The 22,982-nt window shown below is 44.6% G+C and overlaps 1 protein-coding gene across 1 annotated transcript in view; it reads right to left on the bottom strand.

Annotated features, from left to right (window-relative positions):
* Positions 1-204: 204 nt before the first annotated feature.
* The window catches only part of LNX2 (ligand of numb-protein X 2), an 87,408-nt gene continuing 64,630 nt past the window's right edge, over positions 205-22,982 (bottom strand). Inside the window, exons 5-10 of the mRNA XM_040979856.1 lie at positions 20,530-20,898; positions 12,980-13,123; positions 9,424-9,601; positions 6,371-6,602; positions 4,187-4,345; positions 205-2,471 (exon numbers count right to left, since the gene is read on the bottom strand). Of these exons, the coding sequence (XP_040835790.1) occupies positions 2,336-2,471; positions 4,187-4,345; positions 6,371-6,602; positions 9,424-9,601; positions 12,980-13,123; positions 20,530-20,898 (1,218 nt within the window). The 3' untranslated portion in view covers positions 205-2,335. The remainder of the gene's footprint in view (positions 2,472-4,186; positions 4,346-6,370; positions 6,603-9,423; positions 9,602-12,979; positions 13,124-20,529; positions 20,899-22,982) is intronic.

The following is a 22,982-nucleotide window of genomic DNA, read 5'->3' as shown; positions in this document are numbered from 1 at the left end:
GTGGAACCCAATGGATCCAACCGTGAGCTCTGGCTGCTTCTCAGGTGCCCAGAAGCCATGTGCACATTGGCCAGTGCCGGTCTACAGGTACCTTGTTGGTCAGTCACGTGTGTCGGTGCAGCTGCTCTGGGTGGGCCTGTGACCCTGAGGATCACCAGTGGAGTTCACGCTACCGTTTCCTGAGAAGACAGATCAGGCCACTAGTACAGAAAGGATGACTTTTATTTCCATCCTCGATGATGATCACATCAGTATTCAAACACATCTGAAAAATCCTCAATAATTTAGACAGAAGGCACAGAGCAAATCAAGCTGTTTAACTATAAGGATGTAACTGAGGACAATCCAAAATACTTCCGTAGTAACAACAAATTATGAACAAGCTGCCAGCACCAAATATCACTGTGACCAAAAGCTGCTGTCTTCCGCCATAAAATCTTAGACACTTTGGCTCATCTCGAATTTCCACGAACTACCAAAAATGGAAGACATTTCTTCTTTCAATACACTACACCCTCTGACTCAATGTAAGTATTTAGCAGATACTTACACATCTATATCCAGCAGTTATGATATTTGCTGATGGACAGACAACCCCTCTCTATTATCCGTTGTTAAAAACTGGTGTTTAAGAAGATAGCAAAATTCGTTACAAAATTCTGTTTGGAGAGCAGGAAGAAAACTTGTTCCAGGCAAATTATAAGTTCAGAGCACTTCACTATTAAATTGCCAATAATGAGTGACAGGAACCCACCGTGTGGGGCGTGCCACCAGACCTTGGTCACAAGCCCTCCTGACAGCGCATCTCAGGGACCAAAGCGGGCAGCAATGATTGTCACTATTTATTCCAAAGAGATAGGATTTTTAAAAAATTATAAAACCAACTGGAATTATCCGTTAACCCCGGCAATTCTACTTGCTAAGTTTGCAGATAAAGTGTACGCGCTTCATGACACGCAGTAGCACTCCGAGACACATTCGCCGACGATCAACACCATTCAGCACGGAGGTCACCTGCACATTAGCTCAGGTTCTGAACTCGGCGTCTAAATGTCACTTTTCAAGTATGCATGATTATTAGTAAGGTAAAAACATTCTTCTCTTATTGACTTCTTCACGTGTTTTCCGAAGGACAACCGTAACAAATGAAGGACAGACAAAATGGGCTAGTCAGAATTTCAAAAGCACTTCAAAAACATTTCAAAAAATATGAAATAACCTAGTGACCAATAGCTGATTCAAAGATATTAACATCTAAAACCTGTAATTGCAGATTAAAAAAAAAAAAAGCAGAACTTCTTCGTATCTTACTTAAAACGATTAGGTTCCTAAGGAACAACAGGAAATGTAAGGGTCTCTAAGGTACAAGAACGAATATTCTTATCTGAATTAAATTAAAATCTCTCCTTTCTACTTAGCTGCGATATATGTTTGTATATTTAACAGCAGTAAGGTTTTGGATTCATCATCTAGTTTAACTGCATAAATCACAAAAACATGTCCAGCCAAGACCGTTGGTAAGTATAGTACAAACTCTAGAAATGACTTTTTGCAAAAACTGCTTCAAACTTGTCCTACATAGCAAAACATTCCTTTGGAAGTAAATCCTTAATGCTTTTGGACTATTCAAGTAAACACAGCTTTTCAACATCTCTAGCACTAAACTATAATTACCCTCTAAATTCCTTTGTCATTGGATAACATTATATTTTATTCCATACTACTCTAATAATAGCTCACTATTTTTTTTAAAAAAGTCTCTTTAATGGTATCAGATTTATGTCTTCATTATCTATGAGTACTGAGAGATTAAAGTAGAAATAACACATATTAGAAAACTTATAAACAGGATCAAGTTTTGAAATGTTGGCACATGAAAAATGGTGGAAACTTATCAGCAGATTTCAAATGTATGTGATCGTGGCATTGGCTGGGACCAGCGACAGCTGCTGGCTGCTATTACTGGCTTTGCTGATAATTGTCCTGGGATCCGTAACTTGTACGATTCAGTACTGAAAACAGAGCCCCCAGAAGTCCTTTCGTCAGCTGGCCGGGTCACAGTTACAGTGGGCTTCATTCACTACTGTAACACTTTGACAGCGGAACGTCTGAATTTCAAAAATATAAACTCACCAGGGGTTAGTTGGAGACAATGCTTCCAAGCTAAGAGAAACAATTTCAACACTAACAGGTGGACCATCATGGTGAGTTTTGGCCCCGTGTATACCAGCTGTTCCCCCAATAGCTCCAAATCAGAAAAACAACGAAATCAAACGATTTTCTTTCAAAGACCTCAAAAAAGGAAGATGCATGACTGATAATCAATTTCAAAAATTTACACAAGGCTGCCAGGCCAGCAAATGACTGTGAGGGTGACTTTGTTCCTTTGCTCCTTCAGCATGGGCACCAGTGCAGAGTGACTCATGCCCACGGTGGACAGGCCATTCACGGCCACAATCATGTCTCCGCATCTGGACAAAGACAGAAAGAGAATGTTACCATTTTCATGGTATTAAAAACATTATCCCAATTGAGATTGGAATTAACTGCCCCCGATTAGGCTGTATTATCTACTCTGAGGAACATATGGGATGACTCTGATGCCTGGGCTACCTTCCCTCTGCCAGCTGACTGGAGCCCCTGGGCCATCCACTCCCATAACTGGCAGGTGAATTTTAAGGATATGCAGAATATTTTCCCTCTTTTTAAATAACAAGAATACCACTAATAATGCACTTGAAGGAAATTGGCTACTGTTTTGTTCCTACCGTTTGGTCTTAGAGTTCACACATGTGAACGCTAAATAAAGGCTTGTACTTCCTCTTTCTATTAAAACTCTCAGCTCTATGAGCAGAATGACCACAAATGGATGATGAATCCGGGGATCATTCTAGTCTTGTAAGTGGAATGATCTAAGCGTTTAGCCTTCGGGTTTCTGCTCTCTGCTTTGTAGCATAAACCAATGTGCTATTTCAATGTTATCCACTTTAATTTTTTTCTGGAAGCAGGTGGGATGTAAGTGACAAACTAATCGAGGCCTGGCAGAGTGGCGTAGCTAACAGGAAGATTAGCTCAGGCTCCCTCTCCTCTCCGCAGACAGCACACACTTCACCTTTATCCGTGGAGAGCGACCTGGAGCTCACTGCTCCACATTCACGGGTCAGGGTCACAAGGTCTCTTTGGGAGGACAGTTAACACTGAACTTGTGCAGGCTCCGTCCACTGTGTCAGTATCTCCCTCTTAGCAGCTGCTGCTTCCCTCAAGGAGGAGGCAGAGAGAACCTTCAGCCAGCTTCTTCCTTGGGTGGTGGTATTTTCATGGCACTGTCTCTTTCTTCTCTCACTGCCACAGCTTTGAAATAGGAAAGCGACCGTGGCTGGCACTTTGTGCCCTAGGGACGGCAGTTAGTGGAGACTGGAGGCCACACGCTGGAGCCAGACATCCTAGTCTGCATGCCAGCCAGCCACTCTGAGCTACTTGATCCTGGGCAAGCCTCAGTTCCCTCATTTATAAAGCAGGAATAGTAATGACACTAACCTCACGGGACTGTTGCTAGGAAGATTAAATAACGCACACACAGCACTAAATGCTGGCATTCTGGAAGCTGCTGTGCACTAGGCCATCCAGGATTTACTGAGATCTTACTCTGAGCAAGGCAAGGCCTGGTCGTAGCTTGCCGAGGATGAAACAATACATGGCACAGGTGCCCTCCCACACGGGGCTGGCAGAAACACCCTGCCAGGCAAAGAGCAGCATGCTGCAGGGACATAAAGCAGAGTCATCTGATGATAGGACCACACCTGAGTCAAGCTGGCTGCCATGGCAGCGTGCGCCCTGCCAGAGGACTCAGCCTTGGGTCCCCACCAGCAGATGAGAGAAACTAGGCTACCATCGACAAGCTGGAAGAGGCAAAAGCTTCAGTTTAGAGCAGGGGCTGGCAGGCTTCTGTTGTTAAGGTAAGGGTCAGGTGGTCAATGTTTCTGGCTCTGCCCACTGCATGGACTCTGTCACCAGGATTCAAACTCTACAGCCAGTAGGCAGACGCTAGCACTGATGAGCCACAAACACAGGAGTACGTCTGTGCCACAGTAACACTTTATCTATAAAAACTGATACCAGGGCTGCGTTTGGGCCTTATGTCCAGCACATGCAACCCCACTCTGTCATTAACCTGCGCAATACTTACTTCAGTCTTCCATCATAGTAGGCAGGTGTCCCCAAGACAATGGTTTTAATGAAGAAAGGCTGGTTGGTGTGGTTCTCTTCATAGCCTCCGACGATACTGAAGCCCCAGCTTCCCAAGTAGCTTCTCCGTAAGACGATGTCGTGGCAGCTGTGAAGGGCACTGCACACACACACACACACACACACACACACGCAGAGAAATGAACATGGAGGTTCTTACAGCTGCATCACCTTTGTCATCACCTTGGGAGGAAGGCACAAGGGCTGGCCTGTATTATCTCCCTCTCTGGAGGCACCGTTCTGACAGTCCCCTTTGTGACACACACGTAGTCCTAGGTAGGCCTGCGTTTCTCCAACTCTCCTCAGGCTTCCCAGGTGAAAATACCGGCCGGCACACCTGCGGTGGAGCTGACGTCAACCTGGTTGCAAATGACGCCTCAGAAGTCTGGACAAAGGTTATGTGCGTGTGTTTGTCCACTACATTCTAATATACAGTGGTAGGAAAGGAATCTGGGACTGCTGGCCTTGGCACTCTCATGAAAGGAGCCAATGATCAGAGCTGTGGCCTCCAGGACGCGGGGTGGAGTTCACCCTTGTGGAGGGCACACTCTAGGGCCCACGTTAAGTGCAGATGAAGAGTTAATTATTGCTCTTTCCTGTCTCACCTGCAATGCTTTTGCTTTAAGGGGAGATCTAACAGTCAAAACAGGGAACCCCCAAAATAGTAACAAAATACATTTTGTCTTCCTTTCCTCTTCACATCGTGGACACGGAGATGTTGCCCAAGCTACTGTGTCAGAGGATGCCGACCGAGAAGCAGAATCTAATCATGCTCTCACAACTGTACCAATTTGGGAACAGGCAGCAAGTAGAAAATCAAAAACCAAAACCATCACCTAGATGACATAGACAAAAACAAAACAAACAAACAAAAAAACCCAACTTTCAATATAGGTGAAATTGGTGGGCATTGAAGGCAAGGTTTCCTGTTTTGAGTGCATTAAAAGGGCACTTAACAAAGCTGAGTCTGCAAAGTGAAATATAATCCACCACAGGTTCTAGCCTGGTCTTATTTCCCAGGTGCCTGGCAGGAAAGAGCTCTAGGGAGGTGAACACTCAGCCCGGCTGCCCTGTGTGAGCGTAGGAACCCAAAGACTTGGGCCATCACTGCTGCCTCCTGTGGTCTACGTTAGCAGGAAGCTGGAATCAGGAGATAGGGCCAGAAAGCACGAGGATCTGCAACGCAGGTATCCTCCGCCACAAAGGCCGAACACTCGCTCCTTGTAACTGAGAGAGCAAATCAGCAAATCCAAGTGAAATCCAATCAGATCCTTGCTTTTTCTCTGTGACTCTTCATGGGGAAAGGACTTGGGAAGCCATAATGGGCTACACAAATGCTAGTGCTTATTTTAAATTCATTCCAAGCAAACAAGATGGTTCAGAAAACGATGCCTTCTTTAATTAATTAATTTTTAAACTTTAAGGCAACCAGTACTAGTTGGCTAAGAGTTCAAAGTTCACAAGCCAGATTTGTGATTTCTATTTACAGGAAGAATCTGACCTGATCTGGAATGAACTAGTAAGTGTAACATTTATGCTTCCTGTCTCAATACGAATTCCTGCAACATCCCTCTAGCGAGGGAAGGGCGGGTGCCCTGGGAGGCGGCTGGAGGCCCCACCTGATCCTGAGACCCCAGGGTTAAGGAGCTGCACAGTGTGGGTACAGCGGGGAACACCTCATCATGGTGGAGCAGCTGCTCTCAAACACCAGTGGTTTGGCTTCATATGCCCAGCAAAAACATTTTAAGGGGAATTTGGAAGAGTTTTCAGAAAGGTCCATGCCAGCCTTGTTTTTCCGGTGAGAAATGTCCATGGAGTCTAAGTATATTTTAAAATGAGTGCCAATAAACAGCAGCTTTTCTGAGCAGGCAAAACAGGAGCATTCAACCTCATCACTGTGCCCACCGTGTCCTTCCCAGGAAGGGAAAGACTTAACTTCACTCATTTCTATACACTAATGTCTTTGAAGCTTCATTTTCATTAAATCCAACACCTGAAGGACTCCTTCCTCTTGTCACGTGATATGACTACTTTTAGCAAACCTGAGCCTTTCTGCTTCTAACAGGTTAAGTCTTGGAAGCATGACTGAGATTATTCCGTGATACAACAAAAAGGCTGGGAGTACCTTGGGAGGCCAAGCCACATGACCCAGGACGGGGACCAGCTGGCATCGTACTCATTCTCATTGACGGTGCTGGGCTGCTCTTCCAGGGTCTGGGCCGCATCCTCCACCACCTGGACCTCCAGTGCCTTCAGGACCACAGCAGGGGAGGCAGCACTGGCCTTGAGCATCGCCACAGCCTCACTGTGAGTCAGGTTGGTCAGGTCGATGCCGTTGATGTTCAGCAGTATGTCACCTATTTTTAGACGAAAAAGCAAGGACGTGAGCTGAGCTGCCACACGGTGGCCTCCCTGTGAGCCTGTGGCTGAGATGCTCACCCAGAAAGGTCAGTTCCAGTAACTGAGACAAACAAAGGAGTAGTCTAACAAGAATTCTTTGTAAATTGCATCATGCTGAGGATAAATCCAATTCATGGAAAACATTCTGGATCAATTCACAAGTTTATAATGATGTCATAACGCGTAAGAAAAGAGTGGAATGGGGACTGCAAGCCCTCGCCCGAGCTTAGGTGTATATATTGCTCATTTCTCTCATTTGAGCTAGCTGTGGAGACTTCTGAAGTTCTTTCCAATCCAACAATGAATTGGTCTTTTGCTTCAAGACGTGCATTTTTAATATATTCTATTGTATATTTCTCTAGTGGTATACTCGGGGCAAACATGCCAGAATACAAGTATGTGCAGAGAAGATGTTTAGGGCTCACACAGAGAAATGAAACCCGCGATTTAGATATCTGCCCTTGCCTGAGGAAGCAATAAGTGCCAAGCAATATAATAAAACAAGGGCAGCAAGGATTATATGGAAGGCCAAGAAGGAAGAAATACTAGTTTTCTGGAAGCAGACATTTTGCAGCTATTGTAGTTCACAGAGAATCCCCCTCTTTCCAACTTACCACCTATTTGTGTTCAGGCTGAGAAAGCAAAACACTCTCATTTCAAAAAAGCTTGAAAAACCATGATAAAACAAGGAAATGAAACGAATCCAAATTCTGTACTGGGTAAGTACATACACGAGCCTATTAGTCCGCTGTCTGGTGCTGCAGTGAAACACCTGAGAACAGCTCACTTTCAAAGAACACCAAGTTTACGTGACTAGAGTTCTGGAGGGCGAGCAGCCCAGCAGCATGGCGGCGGCACTGGCCAGGCTCCAGGCGAGGCCTTCCTACAGTCTGCTAACCTGTAGGGGCAGTCCCACAGTGAATCACTGTGTTTTGTCAGCCCACTCATCTGCTGACAGGAAGCTGGGCTGTTTCCATTTTCTGGCTATTGTGAATAATGCTGCTTGCTATGAATACTGGTGTACAAGTTTTGTTTTGCTTCTTAAGATTTATTTACTTATTTGAAAATTAGAGTTACAGAGAAAGGGAGAGGCAGAGAGCGCGAGAAGGAGGAAGGAAGGGGGGATGGGAAAAGAGAGAGAATCTTCCATTTGTTGGTTCATTCCCCAGATGGCCACAGCTGCTAGCACTGGGCTAGGCTGAAGCCAGGGTTTTTTTTTTTTTTTTTCCAGAGTTGCCTAGGTGGGAGACAGACACCTAAGCACTTGGGTCATCTTCTGCTGCTTTTCCAAGGCCACCAATAGGCATCAGAAATGGAGCAGCCAGGACTCAGATCAGTACTCATACGTGATGCTAGCGTCACAGGGATGGCCTTACCTGCTACGTCACAATGCTGCCCTCGGTAGCTTTTCACACAGACCTATGTTTGCATCTTCCTAGGAGTAACATTGTTGGGTGATATGGCTTCATTCTTTTCTTTCTTTTACTTAAAGATTTATTTATTTGTTTTTATTGGAAAGGCAAATCAGATTTATGGAAAGAAGGAGAGGCAAAGATCTTCCATCTGCTGCTTGACTCCCCAAATGGCTGCAATGGCTGGAGTTGAGCCAATCTGAAGCCAGGGTCTCCCAGGCAGGTGCAGGATCTCAAGGCTTTGGGCTATTTTCCACTGCTTTCCCAGGCATAAGCAGGGAACTGGATGGGAAGCAGAGCAGCTGGGACATGAACCAGTGCCCATATGGATTCCTGGTGCTTGCAAGGTGAGGATCTAGCTAACTGAGCCAATGCACTGGGCCCTATGGTTTCATTCTAGAAGAGTAACTTTTGAGACTTAGCTTTGTCTTCATATGTGAACATGATGGATCAGAAGCATTAAGTCTCTTACAGTATTTCTTTTAATGACTTATTTTTATCTGAAAGGCAAATTTACAGAGAGAGAAGGAGAGACAGAGAGAAGTCTTTTATCAGTTTGTTCACTCCCCAAATGGACACAACAGGTGGAGCTGATCTGAAGCCAGGAACCAGGAGCTTCTTCCAGGTGTCCCACGTGGAGGTATCCTCCAATGCATTCCCAGGCCATAAGCAGGGAGCTGATTGGAAGTAGAGCAGCTGGGAGTCAAACCAGTAGCCATTTAGAATGGTGCTACTGGAGCTGGAGGCTTAGCCTACTGTGCTATGGCGTCAGCCTCAGAGGACCTTCCCCACGGTAAAATAACCCAGGTGTCTGAGTAACTGTTAGAACATTCTGTACCAACCACCCCAAGGTTTGGCAATGTTCTCTTGCCATGAGCCTTTTTCTTTTTTTATTTTTTTAAAAGATTTATTTTTATTGCAAAGTCAGATTACAGAGAGGAGGAGAGACAGATCTTTCATCCGATGATTCACTCCCCAAGTGGCCACAATGGTCGGTGCTGCACCAATCCGAAGCCAGGAGCCAGGAGTTTTTTCCTTTTCTCCCATGCGGGTGCAGGGTCCCAAGGCTTTGGGCTGTCCTCAACTGCTTTCCCACGCCACAAGCAGGAAGCTGGATGGGAAGTGGAGCTGCCGGGATTAGAACCAGTGCCCATGTGGGATTCTGGCGCGTTCAAGGTGAGGACTTAAGCTGCTAGGGCACCGCTCCGGGCCCACCATGAGCCTTTTTCTAACCTTACAGAAAAACTGTATGCTTCCACATAATGGGGTTAATAGAATAAAACTCATTCTAATAAAAAAATTAGAACCTCTTTAAAAAGTCTGAGTTTACTTAAGATGTGGTGAAACGGCTTGACATCTGTCTTACCTCTCTTGATTCTGCCATCTCGTGCGAGGCAGCCATGCGGTGGTACGCTGGTTACAAAGATGGGCAGTTCGCCACTCTTACTCCCTCTGCCCCCAGCCACTGTCATTCCAAGGGACTCGTGTGGTTCCTTTTTAACAGTAATGTGTTTTTCTTGGCATGTGACACATTGAGTAAGATCCTGAAACATGAAAGGAAAAAATTACTGAATAATGAATAATGGAAAGGTGAAGACACCTTAAACTCACATGGCATTTATCTGCTTTAAACATTTTTTTCCAACTTACTTGAGAAGAACAGAGAAATATGAATGAGCCAGGTCGCACCTACTGGATCACTCCCTAAACGCCTGCAAGCACTGAGGCTGGGCCAAGAGCTGAAGCTGGGAACATGTTCCAGTCCCCCACACATGGCAGGTTCCCAAGTGTTCAAGCCACCACTTCTGGGTGTACATCAGCAGGAAGCTAAAGCCAGGGGCGGAATCAGGTCTTGAGTCTTGTGCTACAAGATGGGATACAGGCAACCTAGTCACCGAGCCAAAGTCATCCCTTCCTGGGGCACTTATACAGCCATTATTCTTTGAATTCCTCAGTTAGAACTGAAAGCAAAACACAGTTCTAGGTGCCCTGTGGCACTGCAAAAACACAGGACTGAGTCAGCACAAAACGAACACGTCCTCCACACAACCGTCCTGACTGCCAAGACATGACCAATTCTATAAAGTAAACGATGCGTCTAAGAGTCTAAAGACAAAGCAGTAATTTTACTTCTGTGTTTCTCCTTAATTCTTTCAAATAAGTCTACAGAGTAAAGCGTTGATTTTGTTCATTGCTGGAAAACAACACTACCCTTAATTCTTGCTGACCAGGATTACAAGGGCTTAGTTGTGAAGCCAAGTACAAATCTACCTTTCAAGCCTTCATGAAAAGCTAAAAACACAGGAAGTATATGGACTTTTAGAAAAAGTTAATGACAAGGGAATCGATTTCCACCAGACAAACACTTTCGGGGACAATACATGTTTATGGACATTTGTCACCAATTAGACTGACATGTTCCTAGAATCAAGAAAAAGAGAGTTTTAAAAAAATAATTTTGATTCGAATTCAGTAACAGGATGATCATATACAAGATTAACATTAAATTGCCATTATCTGACACTAGGGCTTGTCATGTGCAACACAGGAGTTGAAGCAGGCAAACTACATGTTAGGATTTTGTATGTGTACATAGTGTGATCTCCTAGGTGCATACATTGTACACACGCACCCACACATCCCATTAAGTGCAACACTGCAAGTTTATATCTTAAACTATTATTATTCACAGAATGTTGCAGGTAACAATATTAAAAATGGAAAATACAAATTATAGCCATAAAATCAGAATACTTCCTTTAAATACTGTTTTAAAGGGCTGATGTCTACTTTGCTAATGTTATTTACCACATCTCTGAATTATGATCTAGAATTCCAGGCTTATCTGCCTGTCTTGGTTTTCTGGAATATACATATTCTTGAAGTTTCATCAAAGCAAATATTTGTAATAGTTACATAGCATTCCTAAGAAAATGTTATGAGTAGAAAACTTACAAACATGTTCAGGCAAGCTCTTATCCAAAAGCATGGAATTTATCTTAGTATCCTTTAAAACTGGGCAAACCTAACTCTACCATGAAGACAATGCAGGTAAACTCAGCCTTGAGTATATTTACTCAAGCTGCAGCCTTCAGGTATTTACTTAACCAACCAATGGCAGATGTTTTATTATCTTACATGGCTGAAATGTATGCGGTTGTCCTCCAGGAGTCATGCCCAACGTCAAGATTCTACTCAGCACACGTCTCCTAAGGGTTCAACACTATCTTAAAGTTTATCCAAGCAGTTACTGAGCGTCATCAGAGCAACTCAATTTTTGGCAGTGATTATGATCTGGACAGGCTGTTGCAGAGTTATATGAGGTAATCTGCCCTAAGAGACCTTTGTTTTTCTAAATCAGGATTTGACATAGCACATGCAATGTATTAGGAGTAAATAACGAAATTAGCACATTCCATCCCATGTATGCAAAGGATCCAGAATGAGAATAAATTCAGCACTGTCATTTAAAACACTGTCACTTAAAATCAAGGAGAGTAAGAATTAGAGAAGTTAACAGAAAAATACATGTGTCCAAAACAAATAAGCAGAGCCAATGCATGAATTATCGGTATGATTAATAGTTTTTAAACGTCTTAAACTGACACAGATTGTACTTAAATTTAAGGATATGAAAGATTCAGTGACGAAATCCCACCATATATTGTCATTCTTGTAAATCAAGAAATAGTTAAATGAAGTAACACCTATTTGAAAACAACAGCTTCTGTTTCCTTTTTCACAGTCATCGTGATGAAGACAAAATTACAGGTTTCTCTCATACGTCTTGGGTTCCGCTCAGAAATGAGAACAATGTCTGTGGCTATCATTTCTTTAATGTAGGAACTGAGCCTAAGAGCAGGGACAAGTCTGTGCTTAGCTCAGGACCAGATGAACTTGCTTGGTCAAGACGCTGTGTCTTTCAGTCATGCTTTTCCAGGACCGGTCACAGGTTCCAGAGGCGATTGTCCCCTCTGCTGTTGTACTGAATGTGAAAAGGCAGCAGTAGCACGTAAGAAACTTGCTACAGTTTTTTAAACAGATTCAAGTTCAGGCAATTCAGGCTTACTTAAGTAGAGTGACTTCGGAAGCTCGCCTTTAGGGTAGGATACACTTTCACAAAACGAGGCGAGCATCACATCACTGCTGAAAAATTCCCGGCCTACCCCGAGTTGAACTCACAGAAATCAAGGGAGGTTACAGGATGAGGAATGCAAAAGATTCATTCTCTCTTGATTTCTGGAATGAAAGTGAGACGACATGCCAAATCCTCAGAGATGAATGACCTGGGACCGTATTATAAAACTGACCAAGGTATGATTCTGAGGAGGCAGTGACAAAGCAGCTGAATCTAGGGAAACTTTAAGTGATCTATGTTACCGCACAAAAAAAAAAAATCGATGTTACAACACAAAAGGTATGCCTACAAAATTTATGATTCATCTTTAGTATTAACATATTTAATTGTGCTACTGTAGGCAACTTGCCCAACTGCTAAGTTTAGACTTGTTGATTATGCCTTCATTAGGCGTTTTCAATCATGTGTGTAACTGATGTTCACATTTCAATGAGAAACCCAAGCTAAACCTCACTTTGGAGTAGGACTAAACAGAAGACTTTTCTGGATGATCAGACACTTCTTGTCATCCCCTGGAGAGACTCTCTTTCCACCAAGAAACTGCCTCTAACGGCTATGAAACGGAGGCTGTCAGCCAGCTGTCGGAGATGGCAGGCCACATAGCTTTCAGTTCAATTCTTCCAGCAGTCTAAAAGCCTAGATTGAAGTCTTTTTCCAAACAAAAAAAACAGCTTTACTGAATTCTGACCAATACAACAAAAAGCCTTTATTTAATTTTGGAAGTTTGTAGCAACAATCCGCAGAGGCTGGAATAAAACAAAACAACAACCAAAAACGTTCTCACCTTATGCGAGGTTGGTCTGCTGGGGTAGAGCGACTGGGAGTGGTGCTGGCTGCTGCCGCTGTGGCTTGCTGCTTCTCGGACAGGGTTTCCAGGCTGGGCTTTCCCTTGTCTAGCAATTGTTAAATTGACCCTCTCTCCACTGGCCTGGAGAAAACACACACACATACACACATTAGCACCCATCAGAAATGAGGTTTTTCATTTTAAAGATTCTAGGTAGTGTAATTTTCAATGCACTTTTCAACCAAGGTGCCTGGCCTATGGCTGCCAGGCACCCGGTACAAAGGGAGGAAGGGTGACCATTTCATTACGATCCTTGAGGCTGAAACCTGGGGCTGTCCTCTGCAACCCCACTTTCAAAATGACCAGCGCAGACCCCCACCTCCCGCAAACTACCCAGGTTCTCCTCTCCCCATGATCTCTGAATACTTCTCTGCCCCTTTAAGGTGAGCCTTGGTATTTCTTTGTGAGATTAGAGAACAAAGCAAAGAAAATGAAAGGAATAGCCTTCAAAACTTGGCTAAATGCTGGTGTGACTTCCGAAATGAAATCCATGTTGTCTGGTATGGAAGCCGCAGTGGCGTGTCTGCCTGCTACAGGTCTAAGGTACAAACACTGGCATAGACAATTATGTGCAACAAGACGCCTTTATAGTTTGTGGATAACACTGACCCAAACATGCATTCTTACATGTTAAATCATTACAGAAGGGCCATGAGTGTCATTTTAGATTTAAAAGGCTGTTACGCACATTTCCAGAAAACAAATACATTCTTATCTATTACATTTTTAAAGTACAGATCTCATTTATTGGTCCTTTCAGTCACAATTCTCAATTGTGTTATTCCTATGACAAAATACCACAGTTGATAAAGATCGTTGAAAATGTTCTCCTTTAGGGGAGGGAGAGCAGAGAAATCTTACATCACCCAAGAAGGTGTGAGGAAGACGGGAAGTATAACCTTTCAGGATCATAACTGGTAACTCATAAACAAGAATCAAATCAGCATTAGACAATAGCAAAACTACAAAGGCATATGGGGGGAATCAGCAGCAATCCCAACAACCTCTTAACAGGAGGTCATATGCACAGAGTGGGGGGCCCCTTGAGTGGAGCAGGCAGACAGGAGGAGGCTTGTATCCCAACCCTGAAGATTCCTAGATCCTCACCAAGGACTAGCAGTACGAGCTCCGAGGGCTACATCCCAACTGCCAAGAAGAGCACAGGGAATTGGAGTGCCTTCGGAGGCCGAGAACTCTGAGGTGACCCACCTCCATTTGGATCTCCCACATGGGATGGAAGAAGCCCACATCCTGCCTTGCAGGATCCAAGGTCATCGGAACGACAGCCAGGAGTACTGAGCGGTCCGCAGAAACAAAACAGTAAACTTCCATCGGGACTAGGGAGAGGAGCTTTCTCTGCTTCTTGCCTGGTGCCGATTTTGGGTCCCCACCCTCTCTCATAATGACCATCAGGATCGCTCCAGAAGCCCCCCAAAACAAACTAACAAATAAACAAACAAACAAAAAATACCCCTAGAATAGATAGAGAACAACAAGGAAAGCTTAGAAACAGGAAACGGGCAGTGAGGGATGCACTTATAACTCACTGGGTGGGACACAAAGATTAGTTACTCCTCACTAGGGTATTGAAGATTTCTCTGCACACCCCTCCTAAAACTGTTCACCTAAACTGTTGACACATGTCTTGTTAGAGTTATAGAGTTAGACTACCTGAAAAACAGCCAGGTTCTGCAAAATCATGCTTCAACGCTATGAACTGCTAAATACTAAAATTAAATAGACATGAGACAGCTGAATAGTAATCTATAGCCATTTTAAGGTGTATAGAACCCAGTTGTATATAAACTAGTAATTGTAATGTCAATGTAGAAGTCACAGGATGTGGTTCAGAACTTGCACTCTTTTTTATTCTCTCTCTCTCTTTTAACATGCTGGTTACACAATACCATGTCAACTAATTCCATTACGTTATAAATTGTTACTGATGTAATGCCGGGGCTTTTAATTGATTGGGATGATACTCTGTCGGCTCTACCTTCAGACCAGAGACGGTCTCCCCAAGAAACTGTTGAACTTATCTGGACGATGAGATGCTGGACTCTATGCTTTGTAGATGCTTGCAATGAAAGAATCTCAACTGAATCTGAACTGTAGTAATGCAACAAGAATCCACCATGGGGAGGGAGCGGGTTTTAGGGAAGGAAGGGGGGAATTCCAGAGCCTATAAAACTGTGTCACATAATGCAATGTAATCAATAAAAAATAAATTAAAAAAAAGAAAATGTTCTCCTTTATAATTACAGTTAAAAACACAACACTACTTTCAATGCCCTCAAAGCTACATGTTGCTGAAGCATTTTACTAAGTGCAATTTTTTCGAACAGTCCTCCAAAAGGCCTGGAGTAGTGCTAATCCCCCAGCTCAAACCCCAGGGACTGCCTTGGCAGAGTCTAGGTTCCTCACCTAAGCGGCAGACCCAGGCAGGACATTAGACGTCCTCACATTTACATGTCAGATGCTTCAGATTAAGTGGGGACAAGTACCATTTAGGATTTTATTTCAATATACAGAATAACCTTCTTTATTGTCTATCACCTTATAACCATGAAATATTCCAGTCAGTTATCCAACGTGTTCTGCTTTCTATCCCCTGACAAGAAACTTGACAACCCATGCTGGCCTGTCATGTCCCCTGTGTGCATCTGGGCATGCTCTCCACTACACACTCCTGATACATGCACTCCAAGGTTGGACCACATAGATTGTGATTTTTCCCTGTGGCCAGGTTTTGAGTCCAAAAATTTAGTTGGGAATCCCCAAGAAACCTTGCTTGGGTTGACCTCAGATTTGATTCTTGTGTGTGCCAGCCAATGCAGGGTCAGATCCAGCTGGTTACCTGAACTGCTCAATTAATAGTGGATGCAGCTGCCTGGTCAGTTCTGGGCTCCTCAATTCTGCCTGGCCAGGTTCTGGTCTTCATGCACACCAACAGATGTCACGGCTTAATCAGGGTGACTTCCAATAACGCAATCCAGCCTTCCTCCTCTAGCCTAGTCAACCCTGCATTCCACTTGGCTCTCGTGCACACCATGGGTGCTGCGGTTTAACTTGGCTTGACCTGCCCTCAGTCCTGGCCTACACGTATGTTGACAGGTGTTGTTTCTCTAGGTAGCCCCTAGTCCTGGCTCTCACACTCACCAGTGGCAGTTGCTGACTAGCAGGGGAGTGCCTATAGTTTCCCCACTAGGCATGCTCCTGGCCCCAGATTTCGTGCCTGCCAAGCAGTACTACAGTCCAGTCTGACATGACTTGCATCCAGTTCTGACACATGCCAACTGGTACAGCAGCCTAGCCGAGCCTGAACTGCTCCCAGGCCCAGCCCAAATGCCAGCTGATGGGTGTTACGGTCCTGCTCAGACTGGCTCATCCCTAGTCTCAACTCTTACGCTCACCAGAAGAAGCAGTGGCCCAGCAAGGGAACTCCCAAGGCTCCAAGCCCTGGGTCTTGCACATGTCAGAGGTGCTATGAGCAAGTCTGAAACGGCTTTTTCCCAGTCTCAGCATTCACCAGTGGGTACATCAGCCTAACGCAGCTTTGCTCACTCCCATCCCTCAGGTGAACAGCTGGGTGCTGTGGTCCAGCCTGGTCTGGCCTGCACCAAATCCTGTCTCTCACTCTTGCAGTGGGTGCTGTGGACTGGCCCAATCTGATTTAGCCCTAGATCTAGCTCACACATATGTCCATGGGTGTTGACAGCCCAGCCGGGCCTGGCCTGTTTTTAACTCACCAGTGAGAGTTGTGGTCAAGCAGGGGAGTTCCCCAAGTTCCCCTATCAGGCCCACTATCAGGCCTGGGTCTCGCAAATGCCAGCAGGTACAGCAGCCCAGCCTAACATGGCCAGCCTCTAGTCCTGATACTCACCAATGGCTACTGCAGCTTAGACTGAATGGCCTGTACCCATTCTGGCTCTCACTGCTGGGTGCCCACAGCTTAGTCCAGCCTGACCCACTCTAGATTTGGCTTTCATGTGACCTGGTGGGTGCTACAGCCTAGCCCAGCTTGTCCCACACCCAGTATGGTTCTTGAAGGTGCTGGCAGGTGCTGAAGCATAGCCCAGTCTGGCCTGCACCCAGACCCATTCCACACAAATGCACATGGGTGCTGCAGCTTTGCCCAGCCTGGTCTGCCCACAGCCCTGGCTCTCACAATCACCAATGGGAGCTGTAGCCTAGCTTGGAAGTTTCCAAACTTCCCCTAGCAGGCTTGTTCCCAGCCCTGGATCTTGTGTGTGCTGGAGGTAGCTTCAACTCAGCCTGGGATGGCCTGTCTGCAGACTCAGCTCTTGCTGGTGGGTGTTGTATATTAGCCCTGGCTCTTGTGTGTGCCAGGGGATGCTGCAAGCTTTGCCTGCCCTTGCTGGAACCCAGCCAAGGCTCTTGTTTTCCCCCATAAGAGCTGCAGCCTAGTTGGGGAATTCCCCCAGTTCTCATGCCAGACCCACTCCTAGCTCCAGATCTCATATGCGCCTGTTTGGCATGATCTGCCCTCAGTCCCAATCCCATGTGCTGGTGGGTGTTGCAGCCTGGCCCACCCCTGGTTCCCTTGAGTGTTAGGTGAGTTCAGCAGTCCAGCCTGGCTCAGTTGTTCACCATCCCCACCTTTCCTCAAACCAGCAGGTGCTACGGTCCCAGAGGTGAGCCCACAAGTCCCCTACAAAATCTGCCCCCAGATTTGGTTCTTTGTGTTCTGGTGGGTGCTGCATCCCAGCCTGACATGTCCCATAGCCTGCTTCAACATGGGCAGGTATTGTGGCCTGTGTCCAACAGCCCCAGCTTTTGCACATCCCAGTGGATGGTGGGTGATGCTCTTTTGCCCAGCCCAGGTCTCCCACATGGGCAGGGAGACCTGTCCAATTACTCCATCTCCCTTCCCTACCTGGGATTACAGTGATCCCGTCCATAGAAGTTCCTGAAGCCATTCCTTCCCTGTCAAACATGCCCTCAGTTGCCCCTACTCCAATACGTCCCCAGACCCTCCTCTGATTGGGGGCCAAGGTGGCATGTCCTAGCCTGGCATTCCCTGCCTTCCCCACATATCTTTAAACACAAAAAAAGAACAAGCTATTAAGCTGGTACTGGTATAGTGAACACAAATTTGGCACTAATCAGGCCCAGAATGCCCGCCAGTTACTGGCTGCTTTTCTCCCAGCTGTGTAACACTCGCCTAAGAACAAGGCACCTTAGGCAGCTGCCTACAGCTGGGACGTGCAAAGATTTTCATAATATGCATTTTCCATGATCCTGTTGAAGATATCTTCACTTGCATAGATTTCAAAATTTTTCTTCCCCCCAAATAAACCTGCCTTTTAATTCCATTTATCCATTAACTTTTGGGAAAAATCTTCATATGAGCAGAAGCAAAAGCTTGATCTTTCAACACTGTGAATCTGATGGAAGCAGACATTTAAATTCTAACTTTAAACTGATTTTGCATTTAAGCCTTTTGATTTTAAGCATAGCAAAGATTCAATATGTGATTATACAGCTGTGGATATACTCACAAAACATGATAATTGAAAACATTAATGTAGCTATGTTGGTATATTCAGTATGAATATACTTTTCTTTCTGTATATTTCTTCAATTCTCTCCTTTTTAGACATGGATTATGTGATTCTTTTTATAGTATAAAAACATGACTAAACTTTTTGAAAAAAATTTAAACAACTTTAGTTTTCCAGAATTTGAAGAAAATCACAGGAAAAAATATGATGCAACTACTTGTAATAAATCAAAATACAAAATATTATCATGGACAGTTTAAAATATATTTCTTAACTGTATGTATTTTGTGTATACTGATATTTTGCGTGTGTCAGTATTTTCTACCTTTTGGGTAGAAATCTAGTGAGGACTATGTATAGTTACAAACTAGAGCATTTAGATACTGTTTGAGAAACATACAGAAAGAGATAGAAGTTTGTGAAACAATGGAATTTCAAGGTAACCTTTTTTTTTTTCTGCTATAAAAACTCCTTAAGTCCATAAATCGTTTTTTCATAATAGGTATTTTTCCTCATGCTCTTGTAGATCCCTCGAGTGTTTACAGTCAACTGATACCTTTCTTTTACTGATGTGACTTCAAACATTTTTCTTGAAAGATTGCACTTTTATTAGAAAGGCAGAATTAGCAGGAGAAACAGAGAGACCTTGCAGCCACTGTTCATCCCCCCAAATGACCACAGTGGCCAGAGCTGAGCTGATCTGAAGGCAGGAGCCAGGGGAGATTCCTCAGGGTCTCCCACGTGGGTGTAGGGGCCTAAATATTTAAGCCATTCTCTATTTTAACAGGCTATTAGCATGGAGCTGGATCAGAAGCAGCGTAGCTGGGATATGAACTGGCACCGGGGCTGCAGGCAGAGGACTAGCCTGACACACCACAGTGCCAGCCCTTCATCTAGCTTCTTACATCAAAATGCATTTAACCCTTGTATTTCCTCAAACAAATCCTTCCTCCCTCCCTCCCCATCCCATCAACATTCTTACAAGCGAGGGAAGAATCTGAGAATCTACAAGGATGGGTCCCAGTGTGGCCTCTGATCTGAAGGAAGTTTCCTTAAACCTCAAATCTATGCAGCAAGTTTCTGGATCTTTTGAATATCCTTGCAATGCAAAAAGAAAAAAAAAAGTGGGGTGGGGGGAGCAGTGGTGCTGGGTAGTTTGAGACCTGGGCTTTACCACAGTCTGAATATTCATTATTACTTAATTCTGTGCTGTCAACACACCTTTAGTGATGAACAGCCTGCTCTAATTCCTGATGCTCAAGTCTACTGGGGCTTGCTTGGTTGTGCCCTCTTCACCTCTGGGCTGCATCCTTATCACCACAGAAGGTGCCCGTCTCACCCCACACCCTGGCATGCTGCAGAGCCTGTAGGTCTCCTCAGGGTGCCTTTCCAATCGTGTGTTTTCCTGCTCCTCCTCAAAACGATGTTTTTCTCTAGTTAATAACTATCCTTGCCCACCTCACCGGGATGCCAGGAGGACACATTTTATGTGGTTAATTAAACACTTTGAATTCCTTAACTAAAAACTAAAAACACAATTCACTAGAGAGACAAGAGTTATTTTTAATATTAACTATTTTTCCACGATTATATAGGCCTTGAAAAAGAGTTTTAAAAAAGACCAGCCAGGTCACAGCCACGGTCAGCACAACCCTTCTGTACCTTGCTTTCCTTCTTGTTCAAGTGGACACCACTATCTGTGAAGTCTGGCTTCCTAGACAGAGCACAGAGATCAAGTGCGAGATGAAGGTAAAGCCGGAGCACCCACAGCCAGTCCGGGAGGTTCACAGGGATGCGGCTGTTCTCCACAGTGAACCTGTAATGTGGGTTCTGAAGAATCTAGGTAGTCAGGCCTGACTTTCTAATGAAATACTGTGTGCCTCCTGAGTTCCGACGGCATTTGACAATGAAAACACAAATACTGCTCCTGTGGCCATTCAAGGTTAAACAGCTGGACTCTACCTGAATAATCTGGGCAGCGAGCTCCGGGGTGCCATGCTTCAGGTCATGCCCGTTGATGGCCAACACTCGGTCATTGCTGCTGAGCCTGCCGTCCTGGGCGGCCAGGCCCCCTTCCAACAGGTCAAGGATAAAAACGCCGGGCTCATCTGTCCTTCGGACCAGTTTAATGCCGAGCTGTTCCCCGGAGTCCCGTTTGTGAAGAACCACCTGGAAGATCTCCTCCCGGGGAGAAGTGCCATCGGAATGGCTGTGTGCCCGGCTGCCGAAGCGCCTCTCCCGCAGCACGGTGAGCTGCAGCGTGCTGCAGGGCTGCGAGAGGACGGCTCTGGCGTAGTTATGGGACACGTTGCTGATGTTATAGTTGTTGACCTAAAAAAAGAAGGACGACCAGAGCGTGACAATCTTTCATTTTCCTCATTTGTAGAAATGCTTACGTTTCGTTGCCAAAGGAAGCAACATTGTGGAAATGCTGGAGCAGCGCTCTGACAAAGAAACCCATTCTAAAGACACTTTAAATACATTTAACCACGATGACTAGTCTCAACTAAGAGGTAGTCAGGATCACACCTCTAATGGTAGTCTTGAATCAGAGTCCTTGATTCTGTTTACCAACTGATAACCTTAGGCAAATTCCAGAACTTAACTGTTTCTTCGTCTGTGAAACTGTACCCCGATCTGCTGCCTAGGAGTTAGATGACAATGAAGGTCACCACACGGCCCAGGGTTAATGAAATACCAGGTCCAGTGTCACAGAAATTCAAGTTCCATTGGATTACAAATCTGGCTTTCCAAGTGGAACACACTTAGGCAACAGAAAGTAAACTGAATTTTAAACAAAGCGGCATGATTTTGGTACACAACCTTAGCTCAACTTAGCCATTTAAAAAAAATGATTAAAATTTCATCACAATTCTTGAACGTACACATGTAATACACATTTATACATTAAGCATAATCCAGCACTTTTTGTTACATTTTGTAACCTGGAAATAGGACCGACCATTGATATGTAATTTCACTGAGAAATAATATACTCAGCTTCAATTACTCATCTAGTTCCTCGAGGCATGGTGATTCTCTGCCTTTGTCCCAGTTCCTTACTGCGATCGGTCTAGGAGGAAATGGGGATTCTCCAAACATCCATTATGGGAAGAAACTAGCTTAGACATTTGTGATCACCTAAAATCCTGAAGTATTTTTCATTAAAATGCATGTTCAGCAAGTATTCTCTTTCCTGAGAGTTCAGCCTCCTGACCTTTCAAAATTGTCATCAAATTCATAGCTCTCTCACTTCCTGTCTCTCTCTCTCTCACACACACGCTCCCAGGTCCGTAGCCTCCATACATTTGGCAGTCACCCACTACATCATGGCGGTGATACGGATTCATTAGTCAAAATCATCATCTCTGGCTATCTGGCTAAGCACTACCTATCTCTAGCCTTGTATCTTCCCATCTTAGGGTCAGACACATTTACAACATGTCTGGCTAGACAGCAACAGGTTACATTTTCCATCTGTAACAAGCATGCAGCCCCGTAATATCTTTGTGAAGTATTCTAGAAAATAACCTACAAATGGGAAGGGATGATCGGGTGACTGCTAGGAAAATTCAGAAAGGTTAGTGGTCAAAAAGAACATGATTTAGGCCTTGCAAGCATAACACCAATAAACTCCATCACAATTCTGGGTTAAGTATGTGTTTGATTTAGCCTACATAATCAATACATGACTATTTTTTCTCCTAAATTAAAAATGCCTCAATTACTGATGATCCTGATCAAATTGAAAAGACCTATTCTTAATAATATTCTAAGAGATGTATTACTTTTAGAAAGATGATAATTTATTTGAAAGGCACAGTTACAGAGAAGAAAGGAAAAAGGGAGGAAGGGAAGGAAGGAGAGAAGCGGGGGAAGGGAAGAAGAAGGTGGGAGGGGGACGAACACATAGAATTTTCTACCCATTATTTCACTCCCCAGATGGCTGGTGCTAGGCCATGATAAAGCAAGGAACCTGGAGCCTGGAACTCCATCTGGGTCTCCTACTTGGGTGGCAGGGATGGCATATTTACCACTGCTTTCCCAAGATCATGAGCAGCAAGCTGGGTAAACAGTAGAGCAGTCAGGACTTGAACGGACACCCTAGAGAATGCTAGCATTCCAGGCAGAAGCTTAACTCACTGCATCACGACAGCCCCAGTTACGTCACTTTTAATAAGTGATACTGATGTGATTTCTAACAGCAGTTATTATTTTTTTTCTTCAGAACTGTTCCAAAGGCTGACTACGAATCTCTCTGAAGAGTGGCAGAGCCAGGCCCTGAGGGCCTAGGATTCTCCTTTCCAAACAGGCTATGGAACAGAGCGTGTGTGCACAGGCACGCCTGTATACACAAACATACACACATATATCAGGGAACATTCCTCATCTTAAAATATGAAATTTCTTAAAAT

The sequence above is a fragment of the Ochotona curzoniae genome, unplaced genomic scaffold (assembly GCF_017591425.1).
Source record: "Ochotona curzoniae isolate NIBS_2020 unplaced genomic scaffold, NIBS_Ocur_1.0 contig_3332, whole genome shotgun sequence".
In the NCBI taxonomy this organism is placed as follows: domain Eukaryota; kingdom Metazoa; phylum Chordata; class Mammalia; order Lagomorpha; family Ochotonidae; genus Ochotona; species Ochotona curzoniae.
Note: the sequence above shows the minus strand (reverse complement) of the source record. Positions and strands in the feature narration are given on the sequence as shown.